Source organism: Anopheles bellator, chromosome 1, assembly GCF_943735745.2.
Source record: "Anopheles bellator chromosome 1, idAnoBellAS_SP24_06.2, whole genome shotgun sequence".
NCBI classification, from domain to species: domain Eukaryota; kingdom Metazoa; phylum Arthropoda; class Insecta; order Diptera; family Culicidae; genus Anopheles; species Anopheles bellator.
Genome location: NC_071285.1, coordinates 60,062,251 through 60,082,070, shown reverse-complemented (window position 1 = coordinate 60,082,070; position 19,820 = coordinate 60,062,251). Strand labels below are relative to the sequence as shown.

General features: G+C 45.7%; 8 protein-coding genes across 12 annotated transcripts in view; 3 read left to right on the top strand and 5 right to left on the bottom strand.

Annotated features, from left to right (window-relative positions):
* Positions 1 to 3,231, top strand: part of LOC131214957 (uncharacterized) — a 62,506-nt gene extending 59,275 nt beyond the window's left edge. The window contains exons 6-9 of one of the 2 annotated variants that reach the window (XM_058209309.1): positions 841 to 1,036; positions 2,498 to 2,710; positions 2,776 to 3,006; positions 3,083 to 3,231. In XM_058209309.1, the coding sequence (XP_058065292.1) occupies positions 841 to 1,036; positions 2,498 to 2,710; positions 2,776 to 3,006; positions 3,083 to 3,231 (789 nt within the window). The remainder of the gene's footprint in view (positions 1 to 840; positions 1,037 to 2,497; positions 2,711 to 2,775; positions 3,007 to 3,082) is intronic. The other variant, XM_058209310.1, reaches the window with a different exon arrangement.
* A 2,845-nt stretch (positions 3,232 to 6,076) lies between these two features.
* LOC131216082 (RNA-binding protein NOB1) lies at positions 6,077 to 7,701 on the bottom strand. Its single transcript, XM_058210484.1, has 2 exons — positions 7,498 to 7,701; positions 6,077 to 7,329 (listed from the first exon to the last, which is right to left on the bottom strand). The coding sequence occupies exons 1-2, from the start codon at positions 7,650 to 7,652 to the stop codon at positions 6,207 to 6,209; spliced, it is 1,278 nt and encodes a 425-aa protein (XP_058066467.1). The 5' UTR covers positions 7,653 to 7,701; the 3' UTR covers positions 6,077 to 6,206.
* A 101-nt stretch (positions 7,702 to 7,802) lies between these two features.
* Positions 7,803 to 9,015, top strand: LOC131209912 (INO80 complex subunit B). Its single transcript, XM_058203072.1, has 2 exons — positions 7,803 to 7,897; positions 7,959 to 9,015. Exons 1-2 carry the CDS (start codon positions 7,861 to 7,863, stop codon positions 8,915 to 8,917), a joined length of 996 nt encoding a protein of 331 aa, XP_058059055.1. The 5' UTR covers positions 7,803 to 7,860; the 3' UTR covers positions 8,918 to 9,015.
* Positions 8,649 to 9,838, bottom strand: LOC131209921 (dynein regulatory complex protein 8). Of its 3 annotated transcripts, none has more exons than XM_058203093.1 (5): positions 9,771 to 9,838; positions 9,581 to 9,697; positions 9,402 to 9,525; positions 9,119 to 9,329; positions 8,649 to 8,969 (listed from the first exon to the last, which is right to left on the bottom strand). In XM_058203093.1, exons 1-5 carry the CDS (start codon positions 9,835 to 9,837, stop codon positions 8,958 to 8,960), a joined length of 531 nt encoding a protein of 176 aa, XP_058059076.1. In that variant the 5' UTR covers position 9,838; the 3' UTR covers positions 8,649 to 8,957. The 3 variants fall into 3 exon arrangements, with proteins under 3 accessions (XP_058059076.1, XP_058059085.1, XP_058059066.1); XM_058203102.1 differs by having other exon boundaries at positions 9,402 to 9,507; XM_058203083.1 differs by lacking the exon at positions 8,649 to 8,969 and adding an exon at positions 8,992 to 9,051.
* A 314-nt stretch (positions 9,839 to 10,152) lies between these two features.
* On the top strand, positions 10,153 to 11,985 carry LOC131210878 (BTB/POZ domain-containing adapter for CUL3-mediated RhoA degradation protein 3). Its single transcript, XM_058204191.1, has 2 exons — positions 10,153 to 10,671; positions 10,739 to 11,985. The coding sequence occupies exons 1-2, from the start codon at positions 10,509 to 10,511 to the stop codon at positions 11,461 to 11,463; spliced, it is 888 nt and encodes a 295-aa protein (XP_058060174.1). The 5' UTR covers positions 10,153 to 10,508; the 3' UTR covers positions 11,464 to 11,985.
* On the bottom strand, positions 11,863 to 12,538 carry LOC131210889 (intraflagellar transport protein 20 homolog). Its single transcript, XM_058204203.1, has 3 exons — positions 12,412 to 12,538; positions 12,187 to 12,341; positions 11,863 to 12,116 (listed from the first exon to the last, which is right to left on the bottom strand). The coding sequence occupies exons 1-3, from the start codon at positions 12,533 to 12,535 to the stop codon at positions 12,000 to 12,002; spliced, it is 396 nt and encodes a 131-aa protein (XP_058060186.1). The 5' UTR covers positions 12,536 to 12,538; the 3' UTR covers positions 11,863 to 11,999.
* Positions 12,539 to 12,750: 212 nt separating this feature from the next.
* LOC131207307 (probable protein phosphatase CG10417) lies at positions 12,751 to 17,200 on the bottom strand. 2 transcript variants are annotated; one of them, XM_058199930.1, is made up of 7 exons: positions 16,566 to 17,200; positions 15,225 to 16,501; positions 14,969 to 15,162; positions 14,705 to 14,886; positions 14,422 to 14,619; positions 14,135 to 14,342; positions 12,751 to 14,068 (listed from the first exon to the last, which is right to left on the bottom strand). In XM_058199930.1, the coding sequence occupies exons 1-7, from the start codon at positions 16,674 to 16,676 to the stop codon at positions 13,920 to 13,922; spliced, it is 2,319 nt and encodes a 772-aa protein (XP_058055913.1). In that variant the 5' UTR covers positions 16,677 to 17,200; the 3' UTR covers positions 12,751 to 13,919. The 2 variants fall into 2 exon arrangements, with proteins under 2 accessions (XP_058055913.1, XP_058055905.1); XM_058199922.1 differs by having other exon boundaries at positions 12,751 to 14,342.
* A 1,646-nt stretch (positions 17,201 to 18,846) lies between these two features.
* Positions 18,847 to 19,655, bottom strand: LOC131205320 (cilia- and flagella-associated protein 299-like). The gene is made up of 3 exons (XM_058197380.1): positions 19,516 to 19,655; positions 19,303 to 19,456; positions 18,847 to 19,239 (listed from the first exon to the last, which is right to left on the bottom strand). The coding sequence occupies exons 1-3, from the start codon at positions 19,653 to 19,655 to the stop codon at positions 18,847 to 18,849; spliced, it is 687 nt and encodes a 228-aa protein (XP_058053363.1).
* Between the last annotated feature and the right edge of the window lie 165 nt (positions 19,656 to 19,820).

The window sequence follows — 19,820 nt, the reverse complement described above, 5'->3', positions numbered from 1 at the left end:
GATACTAAAGCGCGCTGCGGAACGCAAAGAAAAGCAGAGTGCAAAATCGAAACTAAGCGCATTCGCATTCCGGCTTGCGCTAATTGCTTTGCCAACAGAGTCGTGGCGAACAAACGCGGCACGAAATGGGGAATTTAACCTCTGCCGGCAGGCTTCCGCTGGGCGATAGGGGCGAACCCATGGGTGGTGGGGAATTTAATGCTCCACGGCACGTCCCGCATTGCTCGGCATAATCCGCTCGCTGGAAGAATTTCACAATTCTCAGGCATGCTTTATGTAGCTTCAAAAATCGATAGCTGCGAGAGTGTAGGAGAGTGTCGTCGTTTTGGAAAATAGCTACACAAATTGAAGACACGTATTTTGGACAGCAGAATGATAGGAAACAGGTTTGCCTTAAAGGATTAGTAAACGTGTATCTCGACACCACATACAAATGAAGGCCACTTAGCACAAATATTCTTAGCAGAAGATTAAATGATAAACGAAAGGCATTTTAAGGGCATTTTCTCTGCTTTTTTGTCAATATCTAAGATGTGCTGAATTATTTTAAAATTGCTTGTCCTTTTATTGCTCCCAAAAATTACGGAAAAACGATCAAATTTTATCGAAATGACCACCAACGTATTTTGCGTACATGAAACATGCGTTCGTATCGACTATTTCCCTATGTTGCGCCTGATCCTCACGTTCTTCTTGCACCTTTTAGCGCCTACCTAACACACACTTCACGTTCGTCCTCCAAAATCTCACCTTCGTGACACAAAAAGTGGCACGAAATCGGAGAACTAATGCCCCGCCACCCACTGAATCATCACAATTGACTTAATTTTCAATTCGCAGGTTCTTAATCCGCTCGATGCCGTCTGCAACGTACCACGGCCGGATGCAATCTGTGTTAGCAATCTGCGAAACGCCAAGAAGGCTGACAAGGCTGTGCTCTCCGAGCGGCCCGATGTGAAAATTTTCCTACCCTTCCGGTTCTACTTCTACCGCGTGGAGGAGCTGTTCACGCCGAACACGTATAATAAGTTTTTGGGTGAGTAACGGGAGCAGAGTCGAAGAGGAGAGGTCATTAGCCGAGGGCGAGGACGAGCGTTATTATTATTGGCGCATTTTCCGTGCCGATATACCCGGCATCAAGGTTCTTCCTTCAAACAAGCCATTAAAATGAATGTCTCAAAACGTGAGCATCTGTTAAAGGAGCGTGCGTGCGTGAATTTGATTTTGATTGGCCACGATACTGCTACACACTCGGATACCCGTCGCACGGACACGGCTTAGGCTTTTGAATCATCGTTAGCCCTTCTAGCTCATACGATGGATGAGAATTCTGATCTGCAACACGTATTCAATGATAAACAAACCCCTCAGGCTCAAAATGAGTTGTCTAATTAAGTTATAGACGAACCTCGTTGAAATTCAGACGAATCGTGGATGAGTAAACAACATCATCACAGTGGATGCAACTGTATCTTGCGTCGAACAAGCTTCGAGTTTAATCTGAAATCACCTGCAGCTTGTAGTAAAAATAGTCCGGAAATGCAATTTCAAGTGACGTGGCCTGTGTGCATGATTTAAGTAGAGAGCAAGGGCAAAACTCGAAACCAATTGTTAAGTGGAGAAACGTAAAAATAGACATCCCTGGACTAGCTGTGAAAAGGGCAAAACAATTGGCGCATCCTGCTTCCCGGCGCAGTGCATCGAGGGAAAAGACAAAGCAACTCCCTTCCTGACAGGTGCATTGCCACCGTTATCGCTCTGGAAAAGGGTTCCTTCTGGTATTTCCCCTGAATGTGACCCAGGTGCCCGGCTTTGTTTTCTTGTTTTGTATCCCGTACCACATCGTACCGTATGTCATCCGGTTTGTCCCACGGGAGAAACGGAAATGAAATAAAATTTCACTTCTATCTGGAAGGCTCCTCGTACATCGTACTGAACATCGAAAATAAAATCCAAAAAGATGGCCAAGCAAAAAAAAACTAAAACAGCGTTGAGAGGCTGCTGGTGGCTCTGGTGATGATGTGATAGGAAATGGTGTTGCACTTCCGACTGAAAGGCACTGTTTAGGGACAGCTTGAAGTTGCCGCCGGACGAATAGACTATGAACATTATTTTGCCCCTATAGTGGGCCCCACGAATGGGTAGAAAAACTGCAGTGTGGTGGCGATTGTGGGCTTCTCACTGCTGCGAGCTTGAAATTCCTGAGGACTAGTTATGCGATGAATGAAATGCAATTTTTGCCGCCCATCGCCGACCCGAAAACAAATATTTGACATGCCCGGTATGAACGTTCCCGCTGATGGCCTGGTTGAAAGGTGTATCGGAGTTTTAATGGTTTCCTTGAAACTTATTAGCCTTCATGTAGCCCTTCATTGTCTAGTAAAAACGGCTAGAAAAGCGACGCAGCCGCACTGAACTCATCATGATAATTTTTGGTTATAAAAGCTTTCAAACTGTGATAACGGGTTCGTTCTGTTGTTTCACTTCTGGAATGCAGTTGCACCAGGAGGTGATCATTTAATTTCGCTCATCGACGAGATCTCGTACGTATCGCCACCGTCCCCGATGCTGTCGCAGATCAATGACATTCCCCCGGAACAGTTCTGCAACGGTGACAACCGGCCGCCAGATTGCGGACCGAACTGCATGTGCACTCACAAGGTCGACATCCCGCTGAACGCCATCGTAGAGGTTGTGCTGGTCGATGAGGGTAAGCCAACCAGCCCTGACTGCAGAGCCTGCGGAAAGTATTGAACCGTTTTGATCCCACTTCAGTGCAACAAGAAAACCTGAGCCATCCGTTCCATCTGCACGGCCACGCGTTTCACGTGATCGGTATGGGCCGCTCGCCGGACAGCACCGTGAAGAAGATTAATTTGCGCCACACCCTCGACCTGGATCGGCGCGGTCTCCTGAATCGACAGTTCAACCTTCCCCCTCTAAAGGACACGATCGCGGTTCCCAACAATGGCTATGTCGTGCTGCGATTCCGGGCCGACAATCCCGGTACGATCACTGGCCCAGCAGGCGCAATTGGTACTGTATACTAATGAAAATTTCTTCGTACCTTCCAACTACGCAGGATACTGGCTGTTCCATTGCCACTTCCAGTTCCACATCGTGATCGGGATGAACCTTGTGGTGCACATCGGGACCCACGCCGACCTACCTCCGGTGCCGCCCAATTTCCCTCGCTGTGGCAACCACATACCACCCATAAAGTTTAATTAGTCAAACGGCTCGCTCCAGTCCCAGAGAAGCTACTTCCTATCCCGTGATTCCTCGGCTCGGCATGTGGCCTGCAGTTCCGAATTAGTGAAATGATAGGTCGTAGGAAGAACAAGGAATATTCGATTTATAGTTTAGATGTTCGCGAACAGAAGCAAAGTACCGAAACAATTGTTCCGCAATGTGTTGTCGTTCGAGTTCGAGAGCTACCAGAGACAAATGTGTTTGTGTGTGTTCACCGCTCTTCCGGTGGCAGAGCCATTTCTTGCCACATAATGGGGCGTAGTTAGGATATGTCGATGTAGGTGTATGTGGTAGTTAGTGAAAACTAAAACGTAACAATAGGACCCCGCCCGCAGTCATTCGTCGTTCAAACCCGTTCACCATATTTTAGTATACGAGAGTCGCTTTCGATTGCTTTCTGTCCCGAATCCGTTTACAATTGGCACTGCCCTGGTGCGTTTTAATTAAACCGTTTCTTGAATACAGCATTCCTTAGGGAAGATCATAACTCAGAACCAAGGGCTGGCGAACGCTACCCGTGGGTTCTGGGTTCTGTTTGCTCTTGACCAGCTCCACCAAAGAGTAACTGAATGTGATGGATGGTTCGTTTCCTCCACTAAGTCAGCAATAGGAAGGCGACTGCTGCAGGCAGGCAGGCAGGCCAACGCTTTAACGTTGAGCAGATACGCATATTGCAAGAGTTCTTTACCGAGGAACCCCATTCTAAAGATACCCCTTTCTTGCGCATTTTATTTCATTCACGACGAACAACAACGCTTAGGTTGTATATTTATGCTATAGACGAAGCGCGAAACGTGATGTCGTTCCGCAGTTCCCCTTTTGTTTCCGCGCACATTTTTTTCCTCTCCGATTACTGTGAACCTTCAAGTCGCGAAACCAGAGACACAACCAACTAGTTCGAAGCGAAAGCAATCGAATAGAACCGTAACGTACGTAAGACGAAGGAACCCCACAAAGAGAAACCGAGTTCAGCCAATAAATAACAATAATATAACAGTGAGATAAGAACCATTCGCGGGGCTTGCCACATTGGTCGACAATGTTTTTATTTCTGTTCCCTTCACTTCCGAAACCAACTTACCGGCTTGTGCTTTACGCTCCCGACGCGGGTTACCCTGTTTTCTATTATACTCTTCCTATTTTGATTTTTGCGATGCGACATTGCGGGAGAGGGAAAAAGGATCGACAATAATTCCACAACCAGGATTACCGCGGAATGGTGGATGCCATCGTTTCAGCGAGAAACGAGATTGGAAAAAGCATTCACATTGCACAGTACGCCAACCGTGTCCCTGCAACAGGCGGCGCTCATTTCTTCCTGGATTGCCGCAGTGAAATTTTGGTTATTTATTTTTCTCCACGCCGTTCTGCTTTCATGCCGTAACGGATTGTCGATTGGTTCTCGACTGAAAGTGTTTCCTTTATTTACCACCATAATTTCACCACTCTATTGGTTAGTCGATTCCATTTGAATTGCTCATGGAAACGAGTGGAAGATTGTTGATTCAGCTTTATGACGCTATTATTCGTTAGAACAATCGAGGATATCGGACATTATTTACTAACGTATCAAATGTAGAAGTCCAAGTCCGTTTTTCCACGATTAAAAATATGTATAATATTGACTTTTGCTCATAACATAACTAACATAATACTGTCGATCGTAGTATCTCTTACTTTTCATTGTTTCATTAGGCATCAAGGAAATAAATGACGAGAGCTGCTGCAGATATCTCTGAAATCGTTAAACATTGCAGAATATTTGGTCACCTGAAATTTGAAACAGAAAACATGCGTTAGAGCACACGATTTTACACACAGAACTATGATTAAATACCTGTCGTCACTGATGATCGCGTGGTGATATTCAATTAGTCACACCCGATAGGATTCCGTACAATTTATTCAACACACGCAAAGGACTTGACTTTATTACAACACCCGCTCCGGAAAATGGCGAGTAACTCGGGACTGGCAACGTCTCTACGCACCACACTTACCCGCACTTTGCGCACATACTGTAAGCACTGACTGATCAACCCAAAGTTCACACACGGATATTGAGGCACCTGGGACCGGTAAAACTAACTAGAACTAGAAGAACTACGAACGAATTACAATACGAACTTTCGGATGCACTTAGGGCCGCACACCGAATCATGAGTAGTCTGCACATTCGATCCACAACACATCATTTACACACTGTTCGCACTGAGTACTACCAAAACAAGCGCGACTCACGCTCCAAACGAGATTTCTCCGATATGCACGATCTCATTTCGTCGATAGGATCGATAAGACTGAAACCCGGATTAACGAGGCGATTGAAACAAGCCATACAAAAATGCGTGTACGCAAAAATCCGATGCGATCGTAACACTAACACTTGCCGTTTCGCCCGTGGCGGTGACGTTTTGTCCACCGTTTTATTTTCGTTAGAATGCCAAATGTATCGTTCAACTATCGATCGTACGGACTGACACACTCCTAGAACCCTTTTGTTAACATTGACAATGCTCTCTTGCGGACCTCAGTCAAGTGTTGCAATTCAATATCAATTATTCAAATTATTCATTTCTTGATTTCCTCGCCCCGGCAACATTCTTGACTGTAGAGAATGAGCAGAATATTCATTTCGATGTGCTCATTGTTGGTAACTTAAACACGCTATTCCATCTACTTTTTTTCTTTAATGGACTCAGAGAGACTCAACGGATTATATTACGGTGAAAAATTTCTTTCGTGTTACACTAAACGAACAAAGACCTCAAGTATACTGAGTATTATTTTTAAGTTATAAACATAGTTTATTAGAAAAGCATCGATACAAACCAATGTAAACAGTTTTGTTTTGTGAAGTTTGGCGAACAGAAATTCCATGGTGTATTTCACAAATTTAAAAAGCATCCGAAGACGACGTTAACATAGGAATGCCGAAGAAAACTGCCTTCACTTCACTTACGATAACCTCGACGCTTGTTGTCGTAAGAAAGATTGGTCATCCGTTGCTTCAGATTGGAGGAGCCCCGAAGGACGGCCGATCGGGAGTCCACGTCGCGCATTACGAACGGCGAGAAGCCGGCAATGTAGTCATCTCCGAGGGCGTTCGTCTTGCTGCGCGCCTTATTCGAGATACGCTGCTGAGGCAACGGTTGATCCTCATACAGCAAAGGGTTGGTGGCATGTTTACCACCTTCGAATTTTGCCACTGGCTGGTTCTTATACTTGGCCGTGAGCGCTCGTCGACTGTTGATGTGAATGATCTGTTGGCCGTCTGGGTTGAGACTAACAGCTACCTTCTTCAGAGTGCGGTTGCCACACTTCGGACAGAACACTTTCGTCGCGTCCGGTGTCGTTTTGAAGCAAGCGTAACAGCGCAAGATATACGTGCGCGACTGCCGTATCACACGTCCATCCAGAGCGGCTATCTTCAGCCCAATCTGCTTCAACACATTTTGCATCGCGAAATCGGTTGTCATGCAAGCGACCGGAGAGACAGTTTCTTCCAGACAGTCCTGGCCATAATCACGCTTCACTTGCTGGATGTTTGACGGAGTTATCCAACCCTCATCGTTATCCTCCTCTTCACTTGCTTCTGAGCATTCTTCCGGGTCAGTACTATTCTCGTCGTCGGAAGTACTGATTGACTGTTTCAGAACCACATCGCAAAGCTCATCTGTTGCCTCGAGCAAACTGGTGTCGAAGCTCTTTCCCTTTGAGTCCTTAACTTCATCCTGAAAATCCGTCTCGTGCTGGTGTTCCTTCCGTTCATGGCCATCGTCCTTAGAGTCGTTGGCTACACTATCTTGCCGCTCCGATTTGGCTTTTGATGGTGCATAGAAACCTTTCGTAAGTTCCGATCCCAACAGTTCTTTTGGCTTCGTGGCCGCCGTCACCGTAACCGCCGCTTTGGGTTCCTCTTTAAGATGGTCCCGGCCTACATGGACCGTTTCCAGTTCGTAGGTAAGAGCGATCACACGCAGGTCGATCATCGACAACGACGCATAGTCGCCGGTTTTTTTCGCAAATGCTACAACCTTGGCGACGACATCCGGATCCGGTTCCTTTACCCGTAAGCTGTGAAATATAACAGATAATTTGAATACAGTTTCCTATTTGCATTTGCAGATTTGTATCGACAAACAAGATTTTAATACTACGTCACCCCACTACCGAGCCCACCGAGGTCCGGCAAAAAACCACTTATGCGCTTGGACCACAGCGTCTGACGAACCCCTGACGAACCTGTACGGTAACACAGTCAATGCTTTCAGTTGTCGATCATTGCGGATTTCGTCCAAGACTCCTTGCACCGTGTAGCAGTTTTCGGCGAAAGTTTGCAGTTGCACATTCTTTATGAACGCCGACGTGTCCACAATAAGATGCTGGAATTTGGACATGTTGCAATAGATCTTTCGTCGGATTATACTCTCTCACAAAACAATTCTCGTTTCTACTTCGCAGCTAACAAAACACATGGCGATTTTGAAGGGAAACGTCAATGCGAGGATAATCTGTGAAGTACATTTTTCACTGGGTTTCGATGTTGAGTTTGTAAACAAACGCGAATTTCACAGACGCGAATTTCCGAATTTTAAACAGAACAAAATGGGCAAAAAGAAAGATTCGTACACCGAAAGGGATAGTAAGTTCCGCAGTTCATAACGAAGATAAAATTCTAAACCTCTTGTGATTATTATTCGTAGATGACGAACCCGCGGAAACCTCTCATCGGCGGCATAAAAAACACAAGAAACACAAGAAATCGAAAGCGCAATTAGTGACGGAAGCTTACGACATAGCGGAAGAACAGGCTTTGGATGAAACCATTGAGGTGGTGGAAGAGATCGAATACATGGAAGCTGACCCGGAACCGGAAATCATTACCGAATTAAGTAGCAGCGACTTGCAGGCAGCGGTAGATTCAAGCGCATCGCAGATGGAGCTTTTAAGTGATTTCCAACATGCTCTACCACAAAAATCAACTTCACCGGTCAAGGCGCTAGCTGCATTGGGAAAGGTACAGAAAAAGAAACGTACGAAGGGGCGCGACAGCGGCACGTCCAGCGAGGAAGAACGTTGGCTCGATGCGATCGAATCTGGCAAGCTGGAGGAGGTAGACGATGAGTTGAAAAAGATCAAGCCCAAAGATCCGAAACTGATGACGGCTCGACAACGGGCAATGTACGAACGGAGCACCGACAAAGATCCTTCGCCGGGGTCGGAGCTGCTTATGTCACTGCCGACGGGGTACAAAGAAAAGGTAATGACGGCTGAAGCGATACAGAAAGCACAGTTGAAATCTCAGAAACGCAAGCAGATGGCCGATGAGAAGCGAGAGAAAGACAAGAAGAAAACCATGGAACGGTTACTTAAAAAGCAGGACTCGAAGTCGGTAAAAGCGATTAAGAACCGACCGATTAAAGAAAAAGTACCTATGATAACGTACGTTGATGGTGTCGACGGGGCCTCAATTTCACTACCGCCGGGTGTAGCTTTTCCGCTTCGAACTCAAACACCTCGCGAACCACCCAAACCCACGCTTTGCGCCGTATCCAACTGTTCCAACATTAAACGGTACAACTGTTCCAAAACGAACGTGCCACTGTGTAGTTTCAAATGCTACAAAGCTCATGTCGATGCCATTAAAAAAATTATTTGTTGAACGAAAGGTGATTTTTATTAAACTCGAGTGGTCTGCAATTTTAGAAATCCACCTGAAGAGAAAACAAATAAAAATTAGCGATTTCGGTTGCGCAACTCATCGGCAAGTTCGTAAATGGAATCTAGTGGTTCGTGCTAGATGATAAAAATAAAATAAAGGATAGCAAAACGGCAAGCCTTGGGGTTTTGTCAATCGACATACCAACAGTTGGTTTAGGTAGAGTTCATAGGCAATCTTGTCGGTGGCCATGTCCACAGCAACTGCCATCATTTCCTCCAGCTCCTCCACAGTGAACGGTTCCCCTTCTTCGGTGATAAGCTTTGTCATATACTCCTTGTCGACGAACCCTTTGCCCTCTTGATCTAGTACACGGAACGCCTTAAGCAATTTTTCTGGCGGAGCCGGTTCCATTCTGCAATCAGTCGAAGCAAAACAGAATCACTCAAAGAAACACCCTTCATAGGGCTCCTCTCATCGAACTTACTTGTGCTCAGCTATCAGTTGGCTAACGTACGGTAAGAATTTGGACAAATGTACAGTTCCATTCGAATCTTCAAATTCCGTTGCTGAGATTACCTCATTCACATCCGCTTCGGTGGGAACGCAACCTGTTTATAATAATTTGCATCAAAATCCGGAAATCTCAATCCAAGCCGCGCCTACCTAAAAACCGCAAAATTGTTCCTATTTCACGAACATCCACCGTTTTGTTGCCGTGATGATCGAAAATTAGAAATGCATCCGCGATCCTTTTTTCAAGCTCATTCGCGGGATTAATGTCTGTAATGTAATTGTATGGCGATTGTCAGTGTGGTAATAAATGCAGAATATAATGAAACATAATTGGTCTTACCAGAGTACTCGAAATCGGTCATTATTGTGCTGAAACTATCGATAAAACATGAAAATGTTTTTAGCATACAAAAATGTAACTGAGGCTGCGCAAAATTGACAGTTGAAGTTGTTTCACCTTTCACAAATATAGAAAACATAGTTGTTTCAATGTAAGAAAACATAGCTTTTCTCATGCAAAACATTGAAGCAACTTCTGTTTATTAAAGTACGAAGTAAACGCTTCTACAAAATCGCTTAAATAAACGACTATTAGTTTATTTTATTAGAACAAGTTTATTTATTTTGGCACAGACATAACGCGTAGAATTTTCATTGGAGCAGCAACAAAATACAAAACATGAATTTACAATTTACAACGGGCACAAAAATGGTCTCGAAACATTTGTTGTGCAGTAGAATTGTAAAACAATTCTGACCCATTCAAACAAACACGTTTCTCAAACCTATTTCGAATGCCGAGTGTGTTTTGGGTCATCTGCTTTCGTTGCTTTGTTTTTCTGTCGAATTGATTCAATTAGTTTGCGTAAAATAGTTGCTCCTGAAATCGGCTACAGACCGCGACATCTGTAGAGTGTAGCCCAGAAAGCAATAGTTATATTAATAAGTTGGTCACGGAGGTTCATTACAAATAAGCTATAATTAATTTGAGAAGCATACTGTAACTGTAACGTTGCGTTGCTGCGTACCCTCCGAACACCCGGACAAGATTGAGCCCGAAGGAGAAGCGACTTTCAAGATGGGTGACCAAAAAACCCTCATCAAAGGCAATCCGTCACAATATGTGAAGCTCAACGTGGGAGGCTGCCTTCACTACACTACGATCGGAACACTCTGCAAGCAGGACACGATGCTCCGGGCAATGTTTAGCGGACGGTTGGAAGTTCTGACTGATTCGGAAGGTACTTTAAAAGCATGAACGCATACCTTTTTTCTGCAAGTTATTTATTCCCCGGTTTCACACCTTAGGATGGATTCTAATCGATCGTTGTGGGTCGCATTTTGGCACAATTCTTAATTTTCTACGCGACGGAAGCGTTGCACTGCCGGGAACGGCGAAAGGAATTGCGGAACTGTTGGCTGAATCGAAGTACTATTGCATCGAAGAGCTGATAGACGCCTGTGAAAAGCTGCTTGCGAAGAAAGAGCGGGAATCGCGCGAATCAGAACCGATCTGTCGGGTTCCTCTGATTACATCGCAGAAGGAAGAACAATACCTAATCAGCACGGCCACGAAGCCAGTGGTGAAGCTGCTGATCAACCGGCATAATAACAAGTATTCGTACACGCACACGTCGGACGACAATTTGCTAAAGAATATTGAGCTTTTCGACAAGCTTTCGCTGCGGTTCAGTGGACGCGTGTTCTTCATTAAAGATGTTATCGGATCAAGCGAAATCTGCTGCTGGTCGTTCTATGGTAACGGCAAAAAAGTGATCGAAGTGTGTTGTACCTCGATCGTGTATGCCACCGACAAGAAGCACACAAAGGTTGAGTTTCCTGAAGCGCGTATCTTTGAAGAAACGCTGAATATACTGCTGTACGAGAACAAAAACGCGCCGGACCAGGAGCTGATGCAAGCAACATCGCTGCGGGGTGCGGTGGGTGGTATAAGCTCTTACACGAGCGACGAAGAAGAAGAAAGAACAGGATTGGCGAGGCTACGCTCAAACAAGCAGAACAACCCCACATGATTGGCCTTCGCTCCGACGCTAGGATTAAGGAAGAAGTTGTTGCCAAAGAGGAACTAGCGAGGAGAGCGGCAAGGCGGGATCTTGCACACAGCACACTAAACCAGATTCCAGTGTGTGCGATTCCACCATCTTCGGGTGGTTGAATTAATTTCACTAGACCAATAATAGGTATGTCCACTCAACGCTAATCACCAGGGATAGTACATTCAGAATACTAATCGGCGTCTTTGGAGTTATTTTTGGTTTTATTGCTAAACCACGTTTGCACTATTTCATTCTCTGCATCACCGAAAATAATTAGTGGCAAGTTTCGTTTTAAATGAACTGTGTTGCGTGATCCGAAACGAAATGAGTTTCAGTTCAAACTACATATTCTAGGCAAAATCTTACATGGGGCAAGATAATGTCTGGGGAAAACTACAATCCATTCGCATGTAATATTGTACTAAAGTGTAATAGCGATCACCAAACGTTGTGACAATTATAGCAAAATACCAATAAAAACGGATAAGTACATTCAAACGCTGTTCGAAAGATCACTGATTTTGGTAAAAATTGTCAATCATTTCTTGCTGTTCCGACTCAATCCGCTGCAGATATTGGTACTCGATCTTCAGCTTATCCAGTTCAACCATTTTCTCGATGATTTCGCTCTGAAAATGTAACACGAGGAAATATCGTTTCCGATATCAGGTAGAAAAATCTTTCAACGTTAAATTTAACCTGTATCTGCTGTTGTTCGGATTCTCGTTGCTTGGAGAATGTTTTTAGCATATTCTGCACCCCGACAGCCCGCATCTTTTCTTGGTCCACTTCCACTGCAAAGGTTTCGATAATGGTTCCAAACTGATCGATGATCCGCCGGAACTCGGTTAACTCTGTGGGAAGAGAAACGATATACATTAGTGTTTTGCGCCACAAGCATCAGAGAAACAGTGATCAGCTTACTGTCAGTAAATTTTTCACATTCGTCCTTCAATTCATTTGTTTCGTTGGCTACCTCTGGATCGATGACGCGGATCGCATAAAGGTCGTCAATGTAAAGCCCAGATTTACCAAACTCCTCTCCCATTCTGTAATGTATTCCTTGGGACTTTGGAACAGATGATTTGAACTTCTGCAGACTTGAGAACAGAGTTCAGCTATAGCTAAAAGCTAAACAAACGGAAGTTTGTCGGAAGGTTGCTATGGGTTACACGACGCAACCAAACCGACTGAATGTCAAAATTTTCCAATTGCGAATTGCATGTAAGGAGAGACATGAAGGACACATTGATTAAAAGACATTTTTATTGTTCTTATATTAGATACAGTTTTACGAATCCTTTTGTTCTGTTGCTCCATCTTACCTCACGCATACCAGCGCTGAACTGTAGCGTGATTGTTTTCTTTTTAACCCTACACCTAGTCACTCTCTACCCTCTCAATGTTTGATTAGTTCTGATGGATTTTAACGCAACTGGTTTTTTCTTTTTATCGTACTGTTTGAATAAATTCGGAAACTGTTTGTTAACAAACAGTCACGAAATCATCCTCGAAGGATCTTTGTTTATTTTGCCTCTCATCTGTTTGCTCAATTTACCATTTCCACATTGACAAAGTATGTACAGTTGAATAATTTTTTTTCAAATTTTTTACCTTCATAATTCATTGAAGTTTGTTCATAGTTCATTGAGTTAGAGGCATAGTTTTAGTCAAGAATTTTTCCATTTTGTGAATGGTTCGTTTTTCTGTAAAACTCTTGGCAGAGCTGGAACCATTCTCGGGTTAACATTCATTGATCTCAAAAACACATCACTACATATTTCATTTTTGTTACCTTCACTACCGGGACTTTTACCGCATTAAATTATAAATTATTCTCGTTTTCTGACATCGAACGACAGTGCATTACAAAACATATTGGAACAGAGTTTATCCCCCGCGGATTACAGTGCGCCTCTAACAACACTTCCGTAGGCAATTTGTATCGCAACAACAAAAACACGTCATAGTCTCGCGTGGTAATACTCGAGCTCCTCAAATGCGATCCATACACTCCGCGGAATATGTATGCACATCTTCAATTCGTTGGCCGCACCAACACAATACTGAATATGAGCGATCGAGGAAAATCACCAAACGAGAAAATATTCACATTACCACCGTCTCGGCTGCGGGGCTAGCCAACAAGATGTGGCCCATATTTTCTTTTCTACTTCTTTGGGAAATGGGAGATAGAAAAGAAAAAAATCTAAACGAGATGAACTGATGAACTAACCTCCTCGATGAGAAACACCTGATGGAGAGACTCAACAGAATACCGAATTCTAAAACTACACTTCGATTTATCTTTTCCCTCAACATTGACACTCAGACACAAACACGCCACCGCGATTGCCGGTCGCCGTATCGGTCTGATGTCCAGAGAATTGCTGTCGCAAAATTTAAGCAGACGTCGAAGGGCAGAAGCTGCTTCACGTTGAAGAAGATGCTGCCTCGGATGACGCAGCAGCGATTGTTGCCGGAGTTGTGTCCATCGATGTGGCCGCAATCGAGACAACCGCTGCCGCTGCTTCCGTTTCTTCGCTCGTTTCAACTGCCATTGAACCACCAATGCTGGCTGCTGTAGCGCCATCGGAAGCTCCGTCAGTGGTGGATGAAGCATTCCCATCGCCAGTGCTGCTTGTACTGGCCGCGGTCGTCGCTGTGTCGGTTTTGATCTTTTTCAACCCGGATGATACAGCGATATTTTCCGATGCATCCACAGACTGGGCAGCAGTTCTTTTCCGCGATGCAGAATCGGCGAAAGTGGGCTTGAACTGGACGATGATGGCCGTCATGTTATCACAACCGGTCCCATCTCCTTTGGTGTCTTGCGCTAAGCAGTTATCGAAAAGCTATCGAAAGGAAAATAAATGTCATTACAGGCTGGCAACGGACGGCAGTCAACTGTGATAATCGAAAGCGGGATGATACCTCTTCGCAGATCTTGGACAATGCAATGCCTGGTTTATTGATGCGCTCCTGGACAAACTGTACCACCTCGTCGCTGGTCATAAAGTTCCAGATACCGTCACACGCCAGCACCATGAAATCATCTTCCGATCCGATTGTAATTTTCTGAATGTCCGGTAGGGCCGAGATCATTTGCTCTTCTGGCGGCAAAAAACCATTCTAGTGAAGAAAGTGTAAATTGAGACAAGAAGGGAATAAGAATGATGTAGAGAGGCTCAACAGCATACATAGCAGGGGTGCATACCATCTTGTAGCCATGGTCGCCGATCGCACGGGACAGGTTCAATCCTCCATTGACACGCCCATCGAGCGTAACACGACCACCCGCCTTCTCTATCCGCTTAAACTCGATAGTGTCTTCGGGTTTGTGATCAAAGCTCATTTCAAGTGCCTTGCCATTCCGGCAAACAACGCATCGCGAATCTCCTGCAAACAACATAGGCGAAAACGCTTCGTTAGTTTCCATCCACTGCCCTCCTTTTTTACACCATCCAATTTTCCTGCTCACCTGCGTTGGCTACGTAGAGGTCCTTTTCGTGCAGAAGTGCTACCACGGCCGTGCAGCCACTATCCTTTCCCGGCTCGTCCGTAATGTTCTTCATGAATGCGGCGTCCTCCTCGTTCATGTAATCTTCCTCCTCCTCGTATTCGGCTTCCTCTTCGCCTTCTTCCTCTTCCTCTTCTTCGTCGCCATCTTCCTCACTGGGATAGTGACAAAATAGATTCGATAGTGCCGCATTTTGCCCATCCATCCAAACACTTACCCATAGGGTTCTTCTTCACCATCTTCCGTGCTGGAAGTTTCGATGGGTTCCATAACGTCGGAATCGCTGTCATCGTCCTCTTCCGTGTCGTCGTCGTCATCGTTTGGAGCTTCGGCCGCACATGGCCCGTTCTTTGAAACTTCCCTGTTGCCAGCTTCACTGGCACCGCTGCCACTGGCGGCTTTGGCGGTGCTGCTGCTGTGAACGTTAGCGATCGAAGGGGTCTGGGCGAGTTTGGAGCCATTCCCTGCCCCACTGTCGCAATCACTCGAAACGACACCATTTTCCTGACCGGCAGCACCCGATGAGGACGATGATACGGCTGCGGCAGACGAAGCCGTGGCCTTGCCTATGTCTCCATTCACTTTGACCGCCTGCTGTTTGCTGCGATCCGATGAAGAACTGTCCGGAGCACAGTTCTCCTTTGAGACGCTTGCAATTTCCGGTTTCACTGTGGCCGAAGTAGCTACCACTGCGCCAGCCGTGTCACTGATTTCGTCGCTTTGGTCCTCCTCCTTTGCTGCTACCGTTGCTGCTCCACTAGCCGACGAGGAGGACGAGGAGGGTTCTTGCTCTGCCATGGCTCGCCCGTCCAGTCCCTCCTCCGTCTTATTGTTGCTAGAACTGCTGACCGTGGAATCGGCGGCCGTATCACCACCACCACCAGCACCACCATCGACAATCTTGCTCCCAGTCGCTGCTGGGGCTGCTTCGGCGGATCCGATGTCCACAGCGTTACCAGGAACTTTCGCTCCCGAACCACCAGCCAGTTCGTCGTCCCGTTCACTGCTCACTTCCCGCCGCTTACCTTTGAGCAGCGGTGAGATGGGTTTCGAAGAATCGCCATCTTTCATCGCCTGTATCAGGCGGGACTTGGTAGCTGTAGCCGCTGCCACCAAATTACTGGCCTTAATCTCCTTCCGGTACTTCTGAAGAACCTCGTCCAGTGGCATGCGTGCTTCTTCACGCAAATCATCCACATTATCGTACTCATCCTCTTCTTCGTCATCTTCCTCTGCTTCTTCGTTGCCATTTGTCTTCTCCGACAACACTTTTAGCTCCTGGATTACGCTCTCCTTGAGCAGCGTTGCATCAAACCCGATGAACGCATCTTTTAGCGCTTGTTCAAAATTTTTCTCCCCATATGCGGCCACCGTACGCAGAAAGCTGGGCAGATGAAGGCTGCAATACTGAGCCACTTCCGCTCCACCGTGCCCATCGTACACCGCGAAGAACGAAACGTTTTTGTCGAAGTTGAGTATGCAATTGTGTGCGTCCTGGAAAAGGTTGGAAGAATAGTTGTACTTTCTTTACTGTGGCAGATCAAATGGCATTCCTTACTTCCTGACTGATGCGCCAACCCTGCATGGAGCTGGCACCGGAAACGAGAAAGTCGTTCGATTCATCGCTCGACTCCTTCGTCGTGACCGGTTCCGAAAGGTATGCACCCATGTTCTTACAAGGTAAAGGTGTGTCCTGGTGAAGGGTTTGCGGACCGTATACCGCGGAGGGTCGTCCGTAGATGTTGTTTAAGAATGATTTCTTTCGTCACACGTCACTTTTTGATACAATTCGAAGACCGGGTACGACACGTCCGATAATCCCTACTTGCCCGGGTTACCGGTCAGCGACAAACGAGAATGAAGAAAACGTACCACCTAAAAGGCGGCGTGATGATGTCGAAAAGCCTTACGAAAAAGGCCCAATTCCGCGAGGGGGTCCGGAATTATCAGCGAAATACCTCCGGAAGCTGGCCGAATCTCCGGCCGAATCGCGAAGCGTGCAATACCCGTTACATGTATGTGTATGTGTGTGCGCTTACCACGCAGGACGGAACGACACACAATTCCCGGCTAATTTTCTGTCCACTGCGTGCGTAAAATGCGGAACTGTGAAAACGTTGTCATCGAAAACGCTGATTTTCCGGTTTCGCAAAGATTCGTCGGCACGCACGATCCGGTTAGAAACGCGTCTGTTCTTGCTTCCTATTCACGGTTGTTTTCGGCCTCGCACATTCACGAACAATGAAAAAGAGCGGTTTGGCAACCATGGCGGCAAAAACAGTAGAACAGTAGAACAGTAGAAGAGTAGAAAGGTGGCCGGTGGCCGAATCAGCGATGCGTAACGCAAGTAACGGGTCTTGTCGAATTTTCAAATGAAGTCCTGCAAAGAGTCGTTTTGAGATAAGTTTTGATGTTACACGTGTATACATTTTCATTAGCTATCATTAATCATTATTAGCATTATTGAAATGTGTAACATTTTTTTCGTCATGGTGATTGCTATTTGTCAGAAAATTAAATCTCTTGAATCGATAACTTGTAACTTATATTCTTACTATATACTTGTAACTTATGCGTGTAGCTAGCGTATCAAAGTGTGTTACCTTAGAGTAAAATGTTGGCATGATGAGAATTTAGCTATTTATATAATCGTTTAGCGATTTATAAGTATTACAAAGGAAAACATTTTCGTTTAAAGCGCGAAGATGACACGCATCTGGGTCTCCCGAAAATCCCGATTTTCCGGATACTGGTGGAACATGTTCAAAGCTAAAGTTCGCCTTCAAATGTAGGCGTATCGCTTCGACGAAAGCGTTCAAACCGCCAACGCACGACAATCGTCTCCCTTCACGGGCTGAATGGCAAACCGGCGCATCTCGTGTCTACGCAATTTTTCTCACGCCAACGCACGCTCACGCCGGTTGTAAAACGGGATTTGTTTTGGGTTCTGTGGGCGTTGCTAGGTTCAAGAGCACTGCCCGACCGACGGCGCAGAGCAAGTGACGAAAATTCCGGTTAAATTACTTATTAGCTTCGGGTTGCAACAAATTATGTGTAGATGTGTAAATTAGTGTTGAGCAGGAAAAAGAGCTACGAGCCACTGAACTCGCGGGGGTTCTTCTCAGTCAGGCTTGGATGGGCAACAACGCTGAAAGCTCGTCTTCAGATTTTCGTTTCCCTGTTGCTTGCTGTGTCACGACTACAATGACACAGTGCATATGTGACAATCCAGGGTCACCATATTTTCTGTGGCCAGGACCGATGGACCTGCGGTTTCGTTGGCGCGCGAAACAAGCATCAGTATAGTAATCGTAAATTTACGCTTACTCAACGAGGGGAGTAAAAGGACAAAACCGCCGAGAGAAAGAGAGCAAACATGAAAGGACCTTCGCAAGGACGAGTCTGAATACAGGCCGCGGTGAAGGAGGTTAGCTGTTGTAACAAACAATAACCCACACTGGCGCAAGCGTGTCGGTGTGCGTTGACAACGGTGGCGAACGCATCCTTGCGGTATCCCACCACCCGCGAGACTCCCACACTTCGCTCACTTATGTGTGTGTTGCTTATACAGGAGAAATAGCACCAAATTTCCAGGACGCACGCGCTGGAAAGCCTTCCTCCACCAACGATAAAAAGGTTCATTCGCCATCAAGGAGCCATAGATAAGGAGAGAACAAGCGGATTGCCATAAACCTGAAACTGTTTAGGGGAAAGAACGTGTGAAACTAAAAGAAAAACATACGAACCTTAAAAAGAGGTGGAAACGGACCGCATCATTGAGAGTTTACTTCTATTGATTCTACTGCCGCTGCTACAGCAGAAGATCCCGGTCTAGTGCTCTAATAGTTTATACGAACCACATGGTCGTACAATGCGACTTGTTCGTATACTTCGCTAGATACCACCAGGCGGCTTGTGTTTGTTCCGTAGTAGTTCGACATCGGATCCGGAATGACGTCTTTGCGATCGTACATGTTTCGGAATAGTATGCCCCGCAATGGATCGCACAGTATGCGATAGTTGCGGGAATTGTTCCGTAAGCTATTTCCCGTCTTGGCGTTATAGTAGAGCAGATCGACTGGTGTCGGCCGAAGGATGGCTTCACCAGCAAATATTGCGTTCCAGTCGTTCGAGTATAGCTGATCCTTGTGGACACGTCGGAGTGCTTCCTCGTAGTCAATGTAGCCAGAAATTTCAACATTTTTGCTCATCGAACGAATGTAAATTATTGTCTAAAAGGAATGTTTATGAGGTCGAAAAGCTTGCTGGCGTCCGTCATCACAAGTTGCACGTACCGATAGTAAACCCAATCTATTGGGACGCTCACGGGAAGCAAGTTCCTGCAGAAACTCATTCTTTGGCACGATGTTCCGACTAAACACTGTGTTGGGATCTTTCGCCACCTGAAGAAAATTTTTCTGTGCCTCAAATGCATCCTTCGTCAGGGCTCTGTTACAATTAGAGAGTTTCGTACAGAACTTTGCATGTGGGAGATCCCCAAGCCTTACCGGTAGCCCGTACGGAAGAGACTGATAAGATTTTCTCTATCACCAAAATATTGAAGGCTTTTCCCGTCGACCAGTGAGTCTAGATATTCGTCGTACGTTTCGAATTTCAAAATGAGAAGATCCTGCTCGTTTGATTTCATTGTACCAGTTTCTGCTTTCCACACGACTTAAAATCACATGGTGAAGCAACAGTTTACTGCGATTAATCAATGTTATGTAGTTTATTTGTCATTTATTTTGCCCTTCGGAATCGTGCGACGCATAAACACGACTATCCTTTGGTTTTTTCTATTTCATACCAACAA

What these genes read in the sequence shown, in the direction of transcription:
- LOC131216082 (XM_058210484.1), bottom strand. Translation starts at nt 7,652, where the DNA reads ATGTCCAAATTCCAGCATCTTATTGTGGACACGTCGGCGTTCATAAAG. An exon ending in TTGACTGTGTTACCGTACAG is followed by an intron (nt 7,330 to 7,497) that starts GTTCGTCAGGGG and finishes TATATTTCACAG; the next exon opens with CTTACGGGTAAAGGAACCGG.
- LOC131209912 (XM_058203072.1), top strand. Translation starts at nt 7,861, where the DNA reads ATGGGCAAAAAGAAAGATTCGTACACCGAAAGGGATA. An exon ending in TTCGTACACCGAAAGGGATA is followed by an intron (nt 7,898 to 7,958) that starts GTAAGTTCCGCA and finishes TATTATTCGTAG; the next exon opens with ATGACGAACCCGCGGAAACC.
- LOC131209921 (XM_058203083.1), bottom strand. Translation starts at nt 9,837, where the DNA reads ATGCTAAAAACATTTTCATGTTTTATCGATAGTTTCAGCACAATAATG. An exon ending in GACCGATTTCGAGTACTCTG is followed by an intron (nt 9,698 to 9,770) that starts GTAAGACCAATT and finishes ATTACATTACAG; the next exon opens with ACATTAATCCCGCGAATGAG. An exon ending in TCTACCTAAACCAACTGTTG is followed by an intron (nt 9,052 to 9,118) that starts GTATGTCGATTG and finishes TTTATCATCTAG; the next exon opens with CACGAACCACTAGATTCCAT.
- LOC131210878 (XM_058204191.1), top strand. Translation starts at nt 10,509, where the DNA reads ATGGGTGACCAAAAAACCCTCATCAAAGGCAATCCGTCACAATATGTG. An exon ending in AGTTCTGACTGATTCGGAAG is followed by an intron (nt 10,672 to 10,738) that starts GTACTTTAAAAG and finishes TTCACACCTTAG; the next exon opens with GATGGATTCTAATCGATCGT.
- LOC131210889 (XM_058204203.1), bottom strand. Translation starts at nt 12,535, where the DNA reads ATGGGAGAGGAGTTTGGTAAATCTGGGCTTTACATTGACGACCTTTAT. An exon ending in ATGTGAAAAATTTACTGACA is followed by an intron (nt 12,342 to 12,411) that starts GTAAGCTGATCA and finishes CTCTTCCCACAG; the next exon opens with AGTTAACCGAGTTCCGGCGG. An exon ending in CCGAACAACAGCAGATACAG is followed by an intron (nt 12,117 to 12,186) that starts GTTAAATTTAAC and finishes TTACATTTTCAG; the next exon opens with AGCGAAATCATCGAGAAAAT.
- LOC131207307 (XM_058199922.1), bottom strand. Translation starts at nt 16,676, where the DNA reads ATGGGTGCATACCTTTCGGAACCGGTCACGACGAAGGAGTCGAGCGAT. An exon ending in GTTGGCGCATCAGTCAGGAA is followed by an intron (nt 16,502 to 16,565) that starts GTAAGGAATGCC and finishes AACCTTTTCCAG; the next exon opens with GACGCACACAATTGCATACT. An exon ending in CCTCTACGTAGCCAACGCAG is followed by an intron (nt 14,887 to 14,968) that starts GTGAGCAGGAAA and finishes TGTTGTTTGCAG; the next exon opens with GAGATTCGCGATGCGTTGTT.
- LOC131205320 (XM_058197380.1), bottom strand. Translation starts at nt 19,655, where the DNA reads ATGAAATCAAACGAGCAGGATCTTCTCATTTTGAAATTCGAAACGTAC. An exon ending in CTCTTCCGTACGGGCTACCG is followed by an intron (nt 19,457 to 19,515) that starts GTAAGGCTTGGG and finishes TAATTGTAACAG; the next exon opens with AGCCCTGACGAAGGATGCAT. An exon ending in ATAGATTGGGTTTACTATCG is followed by an intron (nt 19,240 to 19,302) that starts GTACGTGCAACT and finishes CATTCCTTTTAG; the next exon opens with ACAATAATTTACATTCGTTC.